The sequence below is a fragment of the Anser cygnoides genome, chromosome 10 (genome assembly GCF_040182565.1).
Source record: "Anser cygnoides isolate HZ-2024a breed goose chromosome 10, Taihu_goose_T2T_genome, whole genome shotgun sequence".
NCBI lineage: Eukaryota > Metazoa > Chordata > Aves > Anseriformes > Anatidae > Anser > Anser cygnoides.
In genome coordinates, this window is record NC_089882.1 from 9,403,321 (window position 1) to 9,417,874 (window position 14,554).

The 14,554-nt window shown below is 48.3% G+C and overlaps 1 protein-coding gene across 7 annotated transcripts in view; it reads left to right on the forward strand.

Moving 5' to 3' along the window:
* ADAMTS9 (ADAM metallopeptidase with thrombospondin type 1 motif 9) overlaps positions 1-14,554 on the forward strand; it is a 77,417-nt gene that overhangs the window by 32,583 nt on the left and 30,280 nt on the right. For all 7 annotated transcript variants that reach the window (XR_010833848.1, XM_067002888.1, XM_067002887.1 and 4 more), the window contains 12 exons: positions 321-487; positions 597-726; positions 1,282-1,408; positions 2,988-3,198; positions 3,906-4,070; positions 5,202-5,366; positions 6,175-6,294; positions 7,080-7,184; positions 7,330-7,497; positions 7,684-7,968; positions 8,626-8,787; positions 9,309-9,485. Coding sequence is in view for 6 of the 7 variants with exons in the window: in XM_067002888.1 (XP_066858989.1) it covers positions 321-487; positions 597-726; positions 1,282-1,408; positions 2,988-3,198; positions 3,906-4,070; positions 5,202-5,366; positions 6,175-6,294; positions 7,080-7,184; positions 7,330-7,497; positions 7,684-7,968; positions 8,626-8,787; positions 9,309-9,485 (1,982 nt within the window). In the remaining variant the exon portion in view is untranslated. The remainder of the gene's footprint in view (positions 1-320; positions 488-596; positions 727-1,281; positions 1,409-2,987; positions 3,199-3,905; positions 4,071-5,201; positions 5,367-6,174; positions 6,295-7,079; positions 7,185-7,329; positions 7,498-7,683; positions 7,969-8,625; positions 8,788-9,308; positions 9,486-14,554) is intronic.

A 14,554-nucleotide genomic window follows, 5' to 3' on the forward strand; every position in this document is an offset into this window, starting at 1 on the left:
TACGCTTGGGATCCAGACTGCCCACAGCAGCCTGCCTGGCGTGCCTTTTCGGTGTCTCTTCGCTCTAGGTTATGGGTGAACTGTTTAGGAACACCTTCAGGCATTCAGCCTTCATTTTAACGAGGCTTCCAGTGGAAAAAGGAGTAGGCACGATGTCTGTAAGACCTCTGCTGCTCTCTTTACGTCCCTTCTGTTTAAGGGTGCCAGTTGACTTCTCCTCCAAATCCAGTGGAAGGGAGCACTGAGAGCGCATGACCCCGTTATTATGTACCTCTGAGTTAATTCTGCGTCTTTAGTTCTTGTTTTTTGCACCTATGCAGCCTTATCTAACAGTCAAGGAGACTTTATATTAAATGGAGACTTTGTCGTCAGTATGTTTAAAAGGGAAATCAAAGTTGGGAATGCTGTGATCGAATACAGCGGATCGGATAATACTGTTGAAAGGATTAATTCTACAGATCGGATTGAGCAAGAAATAACACTTCAGGTGAAGTATATGTTGTGCATGTGGAAAAGTCTGCCGAGCATTATTGGACTGAAAACAGTAGGCAGTGAAGTCTGTTAGTTTACTCTGCTTTATCCCTTTTTCCTCTCAGGTTTTATCAGTGGGCAATTTGTACAATCCTGACGTTCGTTACACTTTTAATATCCCCATTGAAGACAAACCTCAGCAGTTTTACTGGAATGCCTATGGCCCCTGGCAGCCCTGCAGTAAGCTCTGCCAAGGTAGGTGCTTGGGAAGGCTTTAAAGAAAATGCAGTGGGTACATCTGGGATCTCGGCAGCCTTGAATCCTTCTCCATTTGCTTCCTTGGAGATTTTCACATTATGGGTTTGAGCGTTTCCCTGGCCGCAGCAGTAGGTTGCCTGTGGTGCCCCGTACCAGCTTGCAAGGGGTAGCACTGTGCTGCTGCTTTCCAATTGCAAAGCAGGGAACCCTCACAGCCCCCTCTGAGCTAGGTAAGTCCTGCAGCCTGGTTTGCAGATGAGGCAGCTGGAGCATTGAAAAGGTTGTGCATTGCCGAAGGGTGCAAAAGGTTATGGGTGTCTGGTTTGCGTGTATCATCCAGCAGTTCCTAGCTACCTATGCAAATCCTGCTAAATGCAGTGCAGCACGCTGCAGCTCTCCTGCCCCTGTTCCTCCTGTACATCTGTTCCTGAAAGAGTTTTTAAAAGCATAATTAAATACCTCTTAAATACTGCTGTCAAAGGAGGTAGAGAAACAACTGATTTGATGGCTATCCTGTGTCTCAAACAATGTGTTGTTTTTTTTTCTGTGTAGGAGAACGAAAAAGGAAACCCGTGTGTACAAGAGAGTCAGACCAGCTCACGGTGTCAGACCAAAGATGTGATCGAATTCCCCAGCCTGACCCGATAACTGAGCCTTGTGGCACGGAGTGTGAATTAAGGTGCACTCTACTCACTCATGTATATACATTACATCATATATTTATTGTTTACTCCTCTTTCCTTTCACCTCTGGCCTTAATCCCTTTTCTCAGCAGCCTGTCTTAGGTTTTAAAAAACAACCAAAAAAAAGGATTAACAGTTGCCTCCCTGTCAACCAAGAGGGGTCGATGCCCACCAGCTGTGTTTTGGGAGGCACTTTTCTACATTTGCACGTCTCATGTTGAATTAAATTAGTGCTAACTATAAAATTTTTAAACAATCACGTAATGTTGAAAAATTTTATTGTGCAACATAGTGCTTGAAATTTGCATCTGTTTAGATGAGAAAATGCTCAGTGCTGTTCGACAAACAGCCTGCAAAGAAAAAACGTGCTCAAAGTAAAGGGGTCACTAAGGCTTGGATTTATCATCATTTGCTTGAGGTGAAGAGTGAGCTTAAGTGTGGAGCGGGTTTGGGGCTGTCCCCAGACAGCTCCTGGCGAGCCGGAATCGATGGAGTGTGGCCTAAATCATTGCAACCCATTTTCCTTTAAGCAGCAATCTGTTTTCCTTTCGGGAGCTTAAATATGGTGGCATTAAGCGGCTGCTGGCGATGCAGTTTGCATTGTTGGGTTTTCTGAGGGGTTTCTCTTGCTTTGTTAAATCTGGGGTGAAAACAGCCGGCTGCGGAGCTGCTGCAGGCTGGGTTGTCGCGGTAACAGCTGTTGCCATTGCGACAGGTTGGAAACTTGAGAAGGGGAAATGCCCAAGTTTGAAAAGCGGGCAGGGATGCAAGGGCTCCTGTGATTGCTATTGACTCCAAATCCCCTTGATCTTATTCTTCTGGCTTTGCTGCGGTTGCTCTCTGGGCTTAGGAGCGGGGCTGTGTGCCTGCACAGGCAGCTGTATTGACCAGAGGTCCCCAGGCCCCACAGGGATGTCACTGCCATCTTCCCTGGGAGCTGCCCCTGACAGGCGCTGGGTGCTTGCAGGCCCCGCTGACCCCGTTGGGGAAGCAGGGGCTTTGCTTCCCAAAAACATCCCCACGTGGGCCCTCAGGAGTTCCCCATGCTGCCCACCCTGGGAAGCAGGCACAGGCTGGGAGTCCCTCCTGGCTGGAGGGAGCACCCCTAGTCCCTGCTGGCACCTCCGGGCCGTGGGTGCCTTGTGGCAGCCACGTGCTCGCGCTTCAGGGAGTTGAAGCTTTTTTGAAGGCCTCACGCCACTTGCAGTGCCTTTTCACGCCTTTTGAGCCTGTTTGGGTCGCTTTCTGATGCTGTGTTTTTCACCTTCTGGTTTTTAGTGGCTGAGGTGGCTCTCCGGCACTGGAATGTGGGGCAGAAAGTTGTCAAAGCTCTCTGCTTGGCCATGGACTTCCTCCCCATAGGGCCACAGCATGGCTTCCTTCATATAAGGACAAGCTGGGGACTGTTGCTTCCCTCCAAGAAATAATGCCAGGGGTCATTGCCTAATATTTCTGGAGTGCTTGGAGACCACAGAGCATTGGGAAGAGTCAAAACTTCCCATTTAAGAGTGCTCTTCCGATCCTCTTGCGGGGTTTTTGTGGCGCCGGGGCTGACGGTTGCTTTCCCCGGCTCAGGTGGCACATCGCGAGGAGGAGCGAGTGCACGGCGCAGTGCGGGCTGGGGTACCGCACCCTGGAGATCTACTGCTCCAAGTACAACAGGCTGGAGGGGAAGACGGAGAAGGTCGACGACCGCTTCTGCAGCAGCCAGCCCAAGCCGAGCACGAGGGAGAAGTGCACAGGAGACTGTAATGTGGGAGGGTGGCGGTACTCCGCCTGGACCGAGGTAAGGCCTGCCTCCCTCGCCTACTCACTCGGGGGGCTTATTTGCTTTGCAGACAGCTGTGAAAGTCGGCCACAGCCATTCTACTCTCGCTGCTGTTTCTGGAGGGCGCTGCAGTGTGAATGAGCCCAATGCTTCTTATTTTCCTCTGCAATTAATGTATGCTTTTAAACGTCCAGAGGTCTGTCTGTTACACGAAGCGCCGCGGGCTGTGCGCTCCCATCAAAGCCAGCCATGCTGCTGGGAGGCTGTGTTGCCATCAGTCGAGGACTTTTGTAATTTGTCTCCTTTACCCTTTTCAGCAGGATGCTGGGCAAGGATATCCCTGAGTGCAGACCCGGCACCGAGAGAACGATGAGCCCAGGGCTTTCCAGGGAGGGCAGGCTGGGGAGAGGGAATTAATCTCTTGTAAAATGAGAACAAGCATCAGCCATCGGGGGGAACTGAGAGGCAACACTTGTAAAAGTAATAATGGGGTTATAACCTGAGATGAATTTGTGAAACCCATTGCTGCAAGATTTTATTAAGCTTAGCAAGATTGGATTTTTAAAGGAATATATAAAGTAATAGCCTGTTACTTGGAGTACAAATTGTTCTTGTGGAGGTTTTCCGCGGTCTATAGTCCTGACTGCAAGAAAGGAGGAGATGAACGGGCTCCCGGCCCGTGACAGGGCGGCGGAGCGTGCTTGCTTAGTGCCTCCTCTTTGCAGTGCTCCAAGAGCTGCGGCGGGGGCACGCGGAGGCGGCGGGCCATGTGCGTCAACACCTACAACGACGTCCTGGACGACAGCAAGTGCAGTCAGCAGGAGAAGCTGACGGTGCAGCGCTGCAGCGAGTTCTTGTGCCCCCAGTGGAAAACTGGCGACTGGTCCGAGGTAGGGGACGGTGGGCCCACATCAGTGGAGCGCTGCCAGCAGAGACACATCCACCCTTCTTCTGCTCGTCCCTGTTGTGTTGTGTGCATCGCCTGAGTGCCGTGCCCTATCAGCTCTGGCTGCCACTGCAGGGAAGGATTTTACCCTACTAATATCTTGCTCAGCCCTCTCCCTGCCTTTTATTACCATTACTGCTTTCACTGCAGCTGGTGTCCTTCATAATGCAACAAAGCCGTACCTTAATAGGCTTTCCCTGCAGCAGGACTGGGGATGTAGGAAGTAGTCTTCAAAGGCTGTTCGTCACCTTTGTGGCCAAATAGCTCTCATTTTTATGAATGTATTGCTTTAAGAAATAATGAAAGAAATTAAGTGGAAATGGAGACCATTAATTGACCGTTGTTCCCCACAAACTACATGTCTGCTGGGATGAGTGCTGTGGTGGTAGAAGAGATGCTGGAAGAGGCACTCACACACAACTTTATCATGCACGCTCAGAAGCAAGCAAGTATGCTTTGCTTTTGCAAGCCTTTGGCACATTGTTGTGTTCACCGGAGCCCCGGAGGGCAGTGCTGCAGCTTTGCCCTACATCTCACAGCTGCTGGGAGCTGCTGGAAGATGTAAGCATCCCTGGAGCCAGGTTATATCTGCCTTGGCAGGGGGGAAAGCATCGTTGTCTCTGTCTCTTCCTGGCCATCCTGCTTGGCACTCACGTTTGCTGTGCTTTTCTCCACGTCCTTTGGCACACTGAAAGAACTATTGTTTGGAAAAAAAATAATGATGATGAAAATAACCATGAGGCTGCGTTATGCCAGGGTACGGTATGCGGACCTTGATTTTGGGCCATTTTTAAACCAGTCTTACACCAGGATTTAGCCACTTGTTGAGTTTAGTGAAAATGAAGAGCCTCCAGGGACTCGCGCTGTCCTTGGTGCGGTTCCCCACATGGCTGTGCTCTCCTTGCTCCCGAGCAGCCCCGTGTCACTGCAGTACACTCACGTGTTTTCCAGTGCATGTGGTGTTTGGCCAGAGCAATCTCTCCAGCAGTATTCAAGTGATGTTTTCGGGTCTGTTTTCAAGCTCTGGGGAGGTGCTGTCTGGGCACCACCTGAGCTTGCGCTTTCCCCCTCGCAGTGCCTGGTCACCTGTGGGAAAGGGCACAAGCATCGCCAGACGTGGTGCCAGTTTGGAGAAGATCGGTTAAATGACAGGTTTTGTGACCCCGAAACGAAGCCGGAGTCGGTGCAGACGTGCCAGCAGCAGGAGTGTGCGGCGTGGCAAGTGGGGCCCTGGGGCCAGGTACCTCCACAACGGATTCATCTCAGTGATGTTAACTGTGTGAATGGATTTGCACACACAGATGTGCACACCCTCCGTTCGCTTGGGGGCAGCAATAACAGCACCTGCCCATTGTGCTAAATTTGATCTGTGTCATACTAAATTGGTCATGATTTTCAGAAAAAGGTTGCTAAGGTTACGCTTCTAAATCCATATTTAGGCGCATAAATATGTGGCCTAATTCTCACAAAAAAAAGCTGCTCCCACTGAGTAGTGGTTGTTGCTTTCAATGTTTTCCAGTTTCTGGGAGGAGTTATTTTTTTTCTATTCAAATGCAAGTTGCTCATTTCTCCCAGAGTGTTCTGGCATCTTCTTTTCCACAAAGCTGTTAACTTCTGACTTAAAAACAAACAAACAAAACAAAAAAAAAAGCAGCAAAGCCAGTTGTCCCAGCCAGACTTATTGCCCATCAGCAAAAATATTCATTAGCTGTTTGTGCTACTGTGGGGCTGAATGACCAGTTTTAAAGAAGGATATGGTGCAGCTTCTACCAGACTGTAATTTACTGTGTGCAGAAGAGCAAATCATTTAAACACTCGCACCTTCATTCCTGAGGACAGTAAGTGAAGCACGTGAGGCTCTGATGGGCGCAGTGAATTAAAACTTTGACCTAGTTTAAAGCTGAAATGTGTAGAGAGAAAGCGGAAGGGGAGGTGGATTTTATTTTTGCTGCTCATGCTACGTGCTTAAACACAGGCTGGGCTGATTAACGCTCTCTAACCGAGGCAGCTCCTCAGACCCAGCACTTCTCCTGTCTGCCCTCTCCCAGTGCACAGTGACCTGTGGCCAAGGCTACCAGATGAGAGCAGTGAAGTGTGTCTTGGGCACCTACGTGTCAGTGGTGGATGACAATGAGTGCAATGCTGCAACCAGGCCAACAGACACCCAGGTAAATCTTGCTGTTCCCGTCCCCGTCTTTGATTCCTGTCCCACCTGGCCTCAGTAACACCATGGGACCGTTTGGCGCGCACATCTCCAGTGTAGGTCAAATCAGAGCAATGCGGAAATGATTTAGGCCATTTGTCAAGGGCCGAGCGATCTCTCTCTTGCAGTGGAGATCAGCATTAATTTCCTGTTTGGCACTGAGTATTTGTAGGTTCGTGGAGTCAAGTCCTGGCTGTCTGTTATTTCTGTTGCCAGACCTCCCAGGAGGGCCAGATAGGACTGGAGCCCCCTGCGAGGCAGCGTACCGAGGCTGAACATGAGGTGTCTGTCCCCAAACCCTCTCTCAGTGTGTGGAGAAGACCAGCATGTGGCTATGGGCAGTCCGGTGGGCTACAGGGAGCCAGAAGGCTGCAGTCAGCTCAACAACATAACCTTTGTTAAGTAGGTTGCAGGTCTTGCACTGAACGAAGAGTTTGGGAGCTTTGAAGGGAGACAAAACTGCTGCTTCATACCAGAGCTCTCTTAATGAACTTTCATCTCTTGCCTCAAAACATCTGGTTTTAATGCAGGAAGATGGCACTTAGTTATGAGGATCGCAATTTTAGAGTTTGTAATAACTTAAAAGTCCACTGAGGTGCTGCATATGAAGCCTGTAGGGGCACTGGTTCCAAATTTTGCTGATTCAGCAAGAACATACAAGGAGAAAGCATTGAAGAAAAGGTGGTTTAACTGAAACATCTGCAAATTCTTCATTGCTTGCTTTGTTTCCCTCCTGTATTTCCCTTACAGGACTGTGAGATAGCAGCATGTCCTCCCCATCCAAACAGTCCCGAAGCCAAGAGATCCCTATCAGGCATTCACAGGACTCAGTGGAGATTTGGATCCTGGACACCGGTAAGTGTGTGTCGTAATACTTTCAGGATTATTTTACAGTAGACGCGGTGATACTTTTTAGTGCATTTGACTGGCTTTTTGTTCCAAAGCCCTTGTGGCATATAACAGGAAGCTATCTAGTGGAGTGCTTGTTGCTCTTCCCTAGTGCTCCGCAACGTGTGGGAAAGGGACGCGGATGAGATATGTCAGCTGTCGGGATGACCAGGGCTCGGTGGCCGACGAGTCCGCTTGTTTCCACCTGCCGAAGCCGTCAGCCACAGAAATGTGCACCGTGACACCGTGTGGGCAGTGGAAGGCCTTGGAGTGGAGCTCTGTAAGCATCGCTGCCTCTCACAGGAGAGCCTTGTAGACCTGGGTGCTGGAAATAGACTTCATTAATCTGTCGCCCTTTATAAGATGGGAGATTAAGGTTTTCAGCTGTTCTTTGTTAGTGGTAGCGGTCGATCTGGTGTTCAAAGCTTGAAATGTGACTGTCTCTCCTTTTCCCACTGTAATGCAGTGCTCGGTGACTTGTGGTCAAGGTAAGGCAACGCGACAAGTGATCTGCGTCAATTACAGTGACCAGCTGGTGGACAGGAGTGAGTGCGATCCAGATGACCTCCCTGCCACCGAGCAAGACTGCTCCATGTCTCCTTGTCATCCAAACAGCCATGACTACGGCAGGCCCATCCACCCTTTCCTCTATCCCGATCATCGCCTGAAACTGCACCCCGGAGGCAGCCCCAACCGAAACCGTGCACATATACCGGGAGGCAATCAGTGGAGAATCGGTCCCTGGGGTGCTGTAAGTGCCAGGATTTTCTTGTTTCTGTTTATTTTCATGGACTAATTCAGGCTTATTATTATTATTTATTATTATTATTATTAACATCACCGTGCAGGGAAGAGAGGGACCCCTCTCCTTGCATTCTGCTCCCTGCTCGCTCCCCCCAGTGTTGCAGCAGGGTGAAGGCATTGTTTCTCATTCCCTCACAGCACACATCGTCCAGGCTCTCCATGCAGATAGCATCATTTTCCATGAGGCAAAAGCCAGCCTCTGTTTCTTGGCTGTCTCCTGGGGCATTTACAGCTGTGCAGAGCTGCTGCCAAAGCACAGCAGAGCCTTAATGCCAGCTCCTCACCCCCCCACAGCCAGTTTGAAGCACTTTATCATGGAAGTCTCTAAAGGGAATTAAGCACGAATGTGATGTTAAACACCACGTTAAAGGCAGGGGAGATTACTCACCTGCTCAAAACCAGGCTCGTGTTTATTTTCTTTGCCTAGTCAGCACCTAAGTCATTGCACTGCTATTAGTAACAGCAGAGTTTTGAAGTTAATAATGCCTCTTAGCTGTATTACATTTCTAGCTGTGCATTCCCACGGTGCAGGGCGCTGGGAAGGAGCAGGGAGTGCTCAATTATTCCTGGACTCAGCGAAGCTATGGGCAATTGTGTCTTGCAGTGTTCTAGCACTTGTGCGGGGGGGTTCCAGCGGCGGGTCGTGGTGTGCCAGGATGAAAACGGATACACTGCGAATAACTGCGATGAGAAAACCAAACCCATGGAGCAGAGATCGTGCGAGTCCGGTCCCTGTCCTCAGTGGGCTTACGGCAACTGGGGAGAGGTGAGTACACCATTAATCCTGTCCTCCTTGCGCAGGGAAGGGTTTTGCTAGGGGGTGAAAAGGGGGAGGAGGGAGACATCATGGTTACAAATTAGAAATATTGGAGCATGAAAGGCAGCCTCTGATAAACGAGTGAACCCTAGCAACTGCTTGGTGGTGGTTTTGATTCCATTTGTCATGGAAAACATTTGTAGAATTTGCTTTTGCCTGGGAACAGAAATTGAGGTTTCTTTTTTTTGAGATATGTCTAGTTCAACCAAAGGCCTTTCTTTGTAATAAAAACACTGCTCCGTTCTGAAAACTCATCCAAGATGAGCAATTGGAGATGCTAACCTCAGATAATCCTGCTGGGTCTGGCAATATTGTTGTGGAGCAGCGTGAATGGCTGGGGAGAGAGAAGCTGATGTCTCATCCGCTTGTGCGGACATGGCTAGAGAGGGTGAGGTGGGAACAGAACCCTGGGGGCTCGAGAGAGTTGTGGGTGCCCAGGTGGTGATCCTCTGTCCTCTGCTGACTTCCAGTGCACAAAGCCATGCGGGGCAGGGACAAGAACACGGCTCGTGGTGTGTCAGCGCCCCAACGGAGAAAGGTTTACGGATCTGAGCTGCGAAATCCTTGACAAGCCACCGGACAGAGAGCAGTGCAACGTGCAGGACTGTCCTAGAGATGCTGCCTGGAGCGCTGGTCCTTGGAGCTCGGTACGGCCATAAACTCTTTCTCTTTGTGAACCGTTTTGTGGATATCCCATAACAACCAATTTAATTTGCTTCAAACCAAGGTGCTAATGCTTCGTGTCTTAAAACTGCACTTAAAGAGGATTATTGATGATATATTCAGAATAACACCTTTTCAGGAAGGGCTTACGTTAGGGGAGCTCAAGTCCTTTAATTTAAGAGGCACTTTCTGCTAAGTAGTCAACTTGTCCATTTTGCTACACCGAGCAAGTGCTGTGCATTATGAGTCTTGGTTCTCACGGAGTCCTTTGCATATGGATTTAAACCTGGCGTTTATGCAGTACCTTTGCATCGAAGTTAAATTGTGCTGATATTCCGTGGCAACACGGCACTGTGTGCCTACTGGTTTACAAGTTGCCTGTTCTCTGCCAAACACAAACTGACAGGGAAAAAATTGTCCTACATGGCATCAACTTCCTTGCAGGTACAAGTGTGTATAGATGCATGTGCATGTCCCCAGCCGCCCCATGCACACTTACATAGAAACGTGTGCATTCATACCGTGTATTTCTACTCCCATATAAAACATGTGTGATGCACTGCGCAGAGGCGCCTGTAAGCTATCCTCACGCATCTCTCCGCTGCTGCTGGAGAGTTTGTCTGGCCGGGATTCCTCTACAGAGATGCTCTCGCAGTGGCTTTAGATCCTGAGCCAGGATCTTAGATGTTGTTTTGAGTCCTGCGGCTTAGAAATTCTCGCTGCCCAGAGCAGCAGCCCCCGTGCCAGCGCGAGTGCCGCGTGGGGCACCTCTGGCGTGCTGGAAACCACAGACCTGCCCGTTTTGGAGTGGCCTTCAAACAGATGTCAACTTTTAGTGGGTGTTTTGCTATAACAGCTTTTCAAGAAGATTTAAAAAAAAATGGAAGAAAAAAGATAATTTGATTCAAAAGCACTTTACAAAGAGGCCTTTTTTCTCTTATAATGTATCGGACTTCCTTAATTGTCATGGTTTGATTGAAAAGTCATCTTGCTAGAACATAACCTCACTAGTTTCTGTGGATGCTTCAGTAACGCGGATGCCTTCAGTAACGTTTCTCAATATTTTTCTCATACCTCAGTGATATGCAATAGCCATAAAACTGCTGGACTAGTATTCATATGGTGCTTCACCAGTACAAGGGACAGTGATATGAAATGTATCATTTGAGGTGCTAATGTATCACTTGTACGCTGATAGTTGGTGCTACAAATGAGCGAGGCGAGCTAAGCAGAACTAGCAACCCGTGCGGCAGCGCTGTGGCAGCATTCCCAGCTGAGAAGTGCTGTGAGCCTTTGTCACCCGTGCGGGGACGTTTGCAAGAACCACAGGCGTGGACAGAGTTGCGTTGCGTTTTGGTGTCACTCAGCGTTCAGCCTCTCCACGGCTGTTCAGCAGCAGGCTGCAGGGCTGCGTCTGCTCCTCTGCTTAAAATGCAGGGTGCGCTCCTAATGCAGGATGCAGTCCTGTATTTGGCTGTTCTGTTTTGTTTGTTTTTTTTTTCCCAGAAAAAAATTCCTTTGTCTCTACTAAATCTCTTGCCTGTATTAACCTTGGTGGGTTGTCCCTCGCTCGGTCTCTTGGGAAGAGCTGGGATGTCGGGGCAGGGGCATCCTTCCCGCAGCATCTCCTCCCGTCTCCCCTAGGGGATGTGGACCCTGGTGCTCAGCACCCCCTCGCTCCCCTTCCCAGTGCAGGGGCCGCCAAGCCCAGCTCCAGTCACTGCCACAAAGTGACTCGGTTTTTCAGGTCTTGCTACCCAAGTGTCATTTGGCTCTGACGTAGGGGACCCCAGAGCTGTTTGAAGACTGCATTTTATCTCTGGGGTCAACAGGGCGTCGTGTCCCTCCTGCAAAATGCTCTACGTGTACGTCTACCTCGTGCTACTACTGTAGGTAGCAGTGTCCAAATTTTTTCATTAGTGTGGAAGCACCTGATTTGCTTTAGCTCTGTCATCGGTTGCAAACATCATTCTGTAGCCGTACGTACTTCATCTGTTTGGATGGAGTGTCACTACCATATTTTCTTGGTCACTTTTGAAACAAGAGTATAGTATTAGCTGAAACTTTTCAGCAGTATGGATTTATGTATTTATGTAAAAGTGTATTTATTTTTCCTATACTGTTATTTAATTTTATATAAATATTGCATACATTTACAATGTTTAATGTTAATGTTGAACAGTGAAAAAATTAAAGACAAGTAGAATGTAATCATAAATAAATTTGTATAATGATTTCTTGAGTCTTTTGCTAAATTAAGATCATATACTTAGTTTTTGGTAACTTTTACTAAATTTTCTGAAATGGTTTACTTGCTTTGTTCTCCAACAGAAACTGTCATTCTTAATAATTAAAAAAAAACACAGTTAAAAGTGTACAAATCATGAAGTTTGGTTAAACTCATTTCTTGCAAGCATCTGATTGGCTTAGCTTCACACAAGTTGGAATAAAATAAGTGCTATAAAATACACACAAATGAAAGCTAGGAGAATCTGAAGAGTCCATCCCTCAGTCCTCAGGCAAAATTCCACTGCAGTTTTATACAGTAAACAAACGATTTTATCTGGCTGGTTAAATCCAGGTTTTAAAGAGACAATTAAATAAATAAACAGGTTCTGTATGGAAATGATGATTTTATAATAGGAGACTGGTGAGGTGCCTTGTTATTATAATGTACTTTCAAAGAGGACTGAGAGGAGGTTGTACTTTTATTTCCTTGCTTATTTAAGAACATGTATTTAAACACTGCAGAACTGTAAGTGTGTGATAGAGCTGACTTTTTTATTAAAATAATGCTTTAGAAAATATGCAGAGACTGTCACCAGGATACGGAGAGTCTTTTTTCTCCTGAATGCCTTATGATGTGAACACAGATGTCTATACATGCTCTTGAATAACGAGAGGAAATCTCGCCATGTTCTCCAGAATGAGGGAGATGCTCATGGAGTATTATTTGTCGCTTCCCTTAAACCCCAATCTTCAACCCATTCCTCTCAGAGCAAATCTGCTCCTTGCAATAGCCTCTGTGAAATTTCGGTGCTGGAGAGTTTACCCTAACGTGCACTGTATCCTGATACAACTTGTGAGTAATGCCAAATTCCCTTGTCGTGGGCTTCTCAGTCTTTCCGTGTTAGGAAACAGACACAGATAAGGAAATACAGTTATATCTCACAGCACCCTGCCCTGGGTCCGGCGGGTCAGTCGTTTGGACTTCATTGTGGTGGGACAGTAATCATTTGCATTTGACCCGTGGACAATGGATGGGTGGTTTACTTCCTAAGGAGTATAATAATTTTAAAGGTAATCTGCTCAGCCGAGTACTTATCGCTCTTTGGTATCAAGAGTTGGAGCTGCTAATGCCGTGGTTGGGTAGCTCGTGGTGCCTGGGAAGCTGTGCTGTGTGCTTCCCAGCTCTTATCAAACAGGCAGAAGTGCTGGTTATCACGATTTTTGGCAGGCCTTTTGAGCTAACAGTGAAGAACTGGAAGCTTATAATGAAATAATTAGAATGTTAACTGGCTAGAATCCAAATCCTGTTACTGTCAATGGGAATGCAGTTTTGGGTTCGGATGCTGTAGCCCATTAGCCCATGCTGGAAGCCAGTGGCTTTGCAGGGCCCCTTGGCTGTGTGCAGGGCTGTAGGTAATGGCAAAGTCTCTCTGGAGACGTGGGAGCACGAGGGCTGCCTGGCACACAGGAATTTCAACCTGAAAACGGGTGACAGTGCAAAGTTTGGGTTATTTGTATTTAATTCTCTCAAAGCCCCAACCCGTTGTTTACCAAATGCCCTCACCGTGAAGCTTGCTGAAAATAGGCTGTTCAACAGCAATATTCTCCCTGTCGTTGCTCTGATAATATTCTTAGCAGGCACTGTGTCAGCTCTTGCTAAGGCACAAGTGATAACCAGGGGCAGATTGGGTTGTAAGTGTATATAGCTCTGCTGTTCTCCTCCTCTCTTCTGCAGAAAATGAATTTGCTGTGACAGCAGCATTACCAAGCTGCGGCATGATCCTTTACACATGTTTTTGCAATAACAAAGCCATCCTTGAAAATGAAGTGATGGGCACGCTGAACTCTCCAGTCAGCCAGTAATTCACATTGCTCTTCTTCTCCTTCATTCATATGATGTTGGTTCAGGCTCTGAGGCTGCGGCAGTGAGCCTGTATTTCTGTGTAGTGCCAGGGATTGTCAGAAAACAAATAACAACAATCCTACCCCTGGGAGCCTTGGGGGTAAGGACAAATGCAGCAGAGGAAGGCTGCACAGAAGGTCCCAGCACCCGTAACCCAGGCAGAGGGATGCTCTGTGTGTGGCTTGCATGTCTTTGGAAAAACATGTAGAAATAGATGTAGTGCAGATTTAATAAAGCTGATACAAACCAAAATAAGGACTTTGTAGCCTATGGATATCCTCAGCAATCTGTCTCCATCTCAGAGCTGTTCGCTGTTTGCTCAGGCCAGGCCCCCAAAGCTGCTGTCTCCCTTGGGTTCCTGTCTGTCTCCTCTCTGGGGTCAGGCAGACCTCCTGACTGCAGGGACTGCTCTTTGGTGTGCTGATAAAAGACAAGAAGTTGTCTGCTTTGGCTCTCTCGTCAGAAAAAGGCCTTTGACAGTGCAGACCTCTTTGCTTTGTTTAAAAATAAGCAAACCAGACCCGCCTCAGCCCTGCGTTACTGCGTGCCATCTATCCAGCCTCACCCAGCCCCAACACCGCTGGAGGGGCAGAGCCGTGCCTGCCTGCTGCCTTCCTCCTGCCCTGCCCTTGATTTTCCATTCCATTCTTGCTGTTTGCCCATTATCACCAGTGGTCTTTTGCTGCCTCTTCTCCTTAAATGATAACCATGTAGGCTCGGTTCTGCTGTCCCCCGCGGCTAGTGACGATGCTGCGTGAGCAGGACTGCAAACACCACAGCCTGCCCACTGCGCCTCAGGTGAGGACCCTGCTGCGGTGCTCTGAGCATGTGCTTAGGCGCTTTGCTGCATCAGCACCTCACAGGGTTATTTCCTGCAACAGCTCTCTGCTGTTTCAATCCTCATATTTTGTCTTCGTGCCT